Consider the following 6,000-nt stretch of genomic DNA (forward strand, 5'->3'; position numbering starts at 1 on the left):
TATTTCTATCAGTATTAAGGAAGTGCATTACTCTGAAAATTTAGTCAAAAGTATTTTATACTTTGCAGGGAAACAAGAGAAGTACCACACTGATAATATCCTGTTAACTACTCAGAGAAGAAGGTCCTGTCATAACTCAAGTCATTTTTCTAAATGAAGAAGTACCTTAGAACAGCTGAAAATAAATAACAATCTACGAGAGTTGTCAGGCTTGGTTACATGGTTGTCAAATTCAGACACAGGACCATTAACATAACTTCCACATGAGGAGGGACAGTAGTTAGCCTTGCAAAGTATTTTTTAATTAATATTTTTTCTTAAGAAGGTATTGGTAAGTATCGAGAAATATAACGTGCATGTTTGGTCATATGTTTCGCTGTCATGCAGGCATCTGCATCTAACATGCCATGGATTTGAAATAGACTGAGGAAATCTGTTTGTATCATCTTCTTTGCAGATGTGCTCCTAATTTGTTGTCACGTTTTCTTTCACTGAATTATTTAGTAATAACTGACAGATGTGTAAGAAATCTTATAAACAAAATGCATCAGAGACTAGAAGTGTGCAGGAATATTCCTTACGTATATAACATAACTACTTTTCATTTTGCATGCAGTTCCCTGATTTAAGGATTTTAAAATACAGAAGCTAGAACTCAACTAGCAATCTTCAAACTGAACCTAATCGATATTGATAAAAATTAACATTTTCTTATGTAAGAATCCGAGATTAAGAAAACAATGCTGAAAGATAGCCATATGTATGAATCAAAATGTAATTAATGCCAACACGGGGAAATTCTGAAATACTCAGTGTTCTTTATGAGATGCTCAATATTTGGAATTCTGCAAGTGCTCACCTGTCATTTCCATACAAATAAGGAAAAGATAAGTAGAGGGAATGAAAAGTTGATGGATTATTCAGATAGAGTGGTACTTTCATGAGAAAGCAATGTTTTCTAAATATTTGAAAATAATCTATTAAGGAAGGAAGACTCACTGCTTGCCTTCTTATGAGTATTAAATAAAGCTGTATTGATTTTGCATCGCTTTAAGCAAGTACAGAAGAAAAATGGAACCAGAGGTTATGGCTTTATGATCTGTAGTTAGTTCTGTGAGTTATGAATTACTGCTTCTCCTTTGGAAAACATGAGCCACTAACAGGAAAATATTTCTTCCATGTGCTTGCTCCATTTTACATTAGTTCATGACAAACCTCATTCTATTTCACAGTTTGGGATCTTTCTTGAAAGCTTCTTTTTGAAGCAGTTGGTTATACTTATTAAAAATATAGATGTGAAAGATCTCTTTCTATTTGTAGGTAGCACAGGTGCATTCATTTGCAAATTAATCTTGTCTACAGAATTTTCTCAGTACTCTTATCGTTCCTAACAGTATTAGCTGTTGTAGTAGCTTAGAGCAGGCAAGCTGCTCAACTTGTAGTAAATCCTTAACGCAAAAACAAACAAACAAAAAACTGCTACAGAAAAACAGCTGAATGGGTTGTATATCCCCAGGAGAATCTGAATACTTTCCTTTTGTCTCTTTTTAAAGTTACATGCTGTTATATTTATATATAGTATATATTTATATATCTTATATATAATAGATTTTTATATATTTACGTTATAAAGTTATATTTGTGTTTATTTCCTCTTATTTCTTTGCCTTTCTCACTAAGTTATGATTTTTTTTTCTCTTTTAAGATGCTGATTGGTGAGTGTGTATCTGTGAATAGCCAGGTGTTTCCAGTCACTTTGTGCTCAGCGTGATCCGTTGTGTAAAACTGATAATTCCTTGTTAGTCAGTATTGTCTTATAATAAATTGAATATTTTTTTTGTGAAGATAGGGCTTACTAGTAGAACAAGTTTGTTCATACCACGTGGTGTTAAACTACTGGATGAGTACCAACTTCTTAAACATCAGCATTACCTTTTAGTTGGAAAAAACAAAAACTAAAACCAAAACAAAAAATTCTTAGTAGTGTTCTATTAATAGTAATCCAAGCTGATAGTATATGCAGACAGACAAAGCCTCTTAGGCTGAATGCTGTAATGCCAGTGTTGTAATAAAGCCTTTGTATGCATTAAATGAATAAGTAAGTGAGATGATATTCTGGTTGAAAGCCATTCATGAGACATGTTGATGAACAAGACACATTCAAAAGAAGAGTGGTTATTCTAGTCCTTCTGGTCCTCTTTTTCTTTTCTGAAAGAATATATCTCCCTTTCCTTCCTCTTCCATCTCCAGAGGGGCTACTAAGTTTCCTGGGGTGCTGTGAAGTTTCACTTTCATGTGAAAAGGTAAATTGGTTCACTGTCAAATTAAAATACATTTCAAATGAGCCCAGCTGTTTGGTATTGGTGTTAGGATAGGGAAATGCAGAGGGGAATTTGGGTAAGTTAGTCACCAGCAGTTGTTAAGTAGCTAAACTTCAAAGAGAAGTTTCCTCCCATTCCCTCAAGCACTAGCTCACAGCTTTTAAAATGTGTCTATAAAGATATGTTTTTATTCCAGAAACTAAGGATTTGCTGCATAGTCAATTTCTTTTACTCTAAAGCAAAAGGATGACAAATTAGATTCTAGAAACTTTAATGCAAGAAGAAAGAAAGAAAGAAAAGAAAGAAAGAAAGAAAGAAAGAAGAAGAAGAAGGAAAGAAAGGAAAGAAAGAAAGAAAGAAAGGAAGAGAGAGAAAGAAAGAAAAAGAAAGAAAGAAGAAAGGAAGGAAGGAGGGAAGAAAGGAAGGAAGGAAGAAAGGAAGAAAGAGAGAGAGAGGAGTATTTTCTTTGACTTTGAGGTTTGGAAGTTTGACAGTCTTTTCTTATGGACATTTTTGGCAGGTCCTATTGTAGCGCTTTTTGCACTTGGCAATGGTATGCTTTTTTGACACAAGAACATGCTGAGGAGCATGTTTACGGTCTCAGTGCCCTGACAACAACTAAAGAGAAGTACAGCTTTCTCTCTACTCCATCTCCAAACGGGGGATTCCTCTAAAAATCTCAAATACAGTGTTTTAGATAGCAGTACAAACACATTAAAGAATAGACAATTTAGAGAAACAGAGAAAAAGCTGTGCTTAATATATTTGTCTGTTATCTAATATCTGCACCCAAAGCTGTTTTAAGATTCCTTTTCTGTAATGATAATGCAAATTCTTGATGTCTCGAAATCAGTTGTAGTCTGGACTGGCATAACACTGTTCTAAAACATTAGTTAACAGTCATTATTAACTGTATTGTTATGTACTATCAGATAGGCAGCTTGAGGTTACAAGAGGATAATTCCTGAGGTATTTTTTTCAGTTGCATGAGGACCAAGTAGTGAAAACACCGTTATAACCTCATTGATATGTCATAGAAATAGTATCTGTGCTTATTTATTCAGCTGTATGTGATTTTCATTGGTCAGATAAGACCCAGACAAAAAGCTAACACAAAGGACACCTATGTTCAGTGAAGTAGGGATGCAAATTCCTTTGTTACATCCCAATAATATTTTACCACTGCCCTTCAAATGTTTGTCAAAGAGAGTAGCAGAACCTCAGCAGTGCCTGTACTGAACTGAATGCACTGATGGCAAGAACAGCCAAGTAGCACAGTATGGTTTATTGCTAGGTAGTGTTTCCAGATGACTTAATGCAGTCACAGCCTAATTAAGCCACATCCTTTGCGTCTCTGGATGGCTGGGATAATAAAGACAAGCTCTCAGTTTCATTCAGATGCTAGTGTAATCTGACAAGTGCATTATGTACATGCCTAAAGAATGATGAGTGAAGGAAAATACCAAGCTGCCATGAAAAGAAGATGGAACCATGAAAAATATTTAAGTTATTGTATTTTGGACCCGATTAGTGATTTTGGGAAATAATGAGCTGTGGCTGTGCTTGGAAACACTAAATCTGCTGGAGTAAAGTTGAAGGATGCTTATCTACAAAGCAAATTTTTCATTAAATATATAGTGTAGAAGTGAGAGAAAAGCACTGTTATACATAATTTTAGAAGTTCTATTTGGAGACAATCTAAGCATAAAATGATCTATTGGTTACAAAACATAATGATTTATTAAGTTCATTATGTTCAGGAAAGTATGAATTTAGTTTACTATTAACAGAAGGGACATCTACATTCTGGATATTGTTTATTTTTTGCAATTTTTGTTTTGTTATTTTTTGCAGTGAGTTTTAAAATAATCAGATTTACTTTTAACATATATCTCTAGAAACTGGAAATGAGTGGTATATTCTTAGCAGCTGTTTGCATTATGATACTCATTAAGATCAGTATTTCAGCATTTCTTACTAGTTCCTTTACTAGCTTTTCAAACTACTACTTCTGCTAGTGGTTGAATTTCATTAAGTTATAAATGTATCTAGGTCCTGTGGCTATCTCAGTGGACTACTCCAAGTCTAGTATGAGTGCTTATGAAAAGTATGGCAAGGGCTTACTTTGCGCACACTATTTTTAAATGCCTTGTGAATTAATTGTAGTATCTGAACTTATTTGAACTTTAATAATGCTGTAGTTTTCGTTAATGTTCTGTGGCATGTGCTATCTTAGTAGAACTACACAGCATACTGTTAACATGTTCATCGTGTTTGTAAAAATCACTTAACAAACTGAATTAATTTGTTATACATATAATCTCACAGCTGTTTACAACTAATAGGGAATAAGAGTAATATGTGACCTACTGGACTCATGCCAAAGCAGTGCATGCTTAGAATTGATTCCCTGCTTTATTTCCTTTCACAATGGCGTATTAATGTATAGGAATATAAAGAAATGGTTTTTTTCATTCTGTTTTCTTCAACAGGATACTACAAGCATAGAGAAAATGTCAAACTCTTGTGAAGATATGTAAGTGATGTAAATTTTATACATTTATTTACTGAAGGAGTAGCTGCTTTTTTAATTGTGTGAGAGAGGCGAGGAACTTAAGGCCCTGTTTAAATTATTTTGTACATTTGTGTTCTATGATTCCTATCTCTAGCAGTAGATACCTAATCCTATAATTGTTTTTATACAAAACAGCCGCACATTGTTCTTTTTCCTTCCTTACTGACAGATAAATGAAATTGTATTTTCTTTCAATAACACAGATGAAAAACCACTTGCTACTATGTTCTTGACATACAGTTCCTTGATTTTGAGGTTATTCTCCGCTTCAGAAAGTTACCGTCGACTGATTGATGGCATAGATAATTTTTGTTTTCCAAAGTTGAGTTTCAGCTGTGTGCACAGTGAAAGAAAAGCTATATTTGTGATACTACGACACAATTCATTAGAGTCCAGTAATGAATCCCTAGCCAACCTGTATTGTTTTAGATGACTGAAGTGCACCATGGGAGTGCTGTCTTTCACTAATAATGCTGTCTTCTGTAGGTCGAGGCCCCGAAAGCCATGGCAGCAGACCTTCTCGGAAGTTTTTGGCACTCGCTGGAAGATCCTGTGGTTTATTCCTTTCAGACAGAGGCAACCACTGCGAGTTGCTTATCACTTTGCCAATCACATCTAAACAGATGGATGGTGGGCACAGATGGGTCTTCCATGCTGGAAGTGCGTTACAGGTTTTATGATAATACGACTATGACAGTTTTCAAGTCAGCTAAAAACTACCCACCAATTGTAGGCATCATAGTGTGTCCCAAGCTTTAATTGTGGTCTTGATTCTGTTTTGAAATTAATACGTTTTATATGTTTACATACAGATATATTCACTTCCAAATTAGTTTTCTGAATGGATTTCATTTGTCTTTGAATTTAATAGTAAAAACAAATTACTTGAATGCAGTCTTACACTATTTGTTTGCTAACAATGACTCTTTCCATTTTTTTTCCTCTGGTAGGAAACACTGAGGTTTACATTGATTGTTAGATTTCCCACTAAGTGTCTTAATTATTTTTTTTACTGTTTTTATCTGTAGGCCTTTTAGATAATATTGAGATTCTTTTTCTCTGCTACATGTGTTTAAAATTCTCTTATACTGCCATTTATTTATG

The 6,000-nt window shown here is 34.2% G+C and overlaps 1 protein-coding gene across 3 annotated transcripts in view; it reads left to right on the top strand.

Moving 5' to 3' along the window:
• The window catches only part of ZDHHC21 (zinc finger DHHC-type palmitoyltransferase 21), a 38,378-nt gene extending 32,727 nt beyond the window's left edge, over positions 1-5,651 (top strand). For all 3 annotated transcript variants that reach the window (XM_065745507.1, XM_065745506.1, XM_065745508.1), the window contains 2 exons: positions 4,814-4,857; positions 5,383-5,651. In XM_065745507.1, coding sequence (XP_065601579.1) covers positions 4,814-4,857; positions 5,383-5,515 — 177 coding nt within the window. In that variant the 3' untranslated portion in view covers positions 5,516-5,651. The remainder of the gene's footprint in view (positions 1-4,813; positions 4,858-5,382) is intronic.
• The last annotated feature ends 349 nt before the right edge of the window (positions 5,652-6,000 follow it).

Source organism: Cyrtonyx montezumae, unplaced genomic scaffold, assembly GCF_038088225.1.
Source record: "Cyrtonyx montezumae isolate F1298 unplaced genomic scaffold, pur_monq_1.0 scaffold_36, whole genome shotgun sequence".
Classification (NCBI taxonomy): domain Eukaryota; kingdom Metazoa; phylum Chordata; class Aves; order Galliformes; family Odontophoridae; genus Cyrtonyx; species Cyrtonyx montezumae.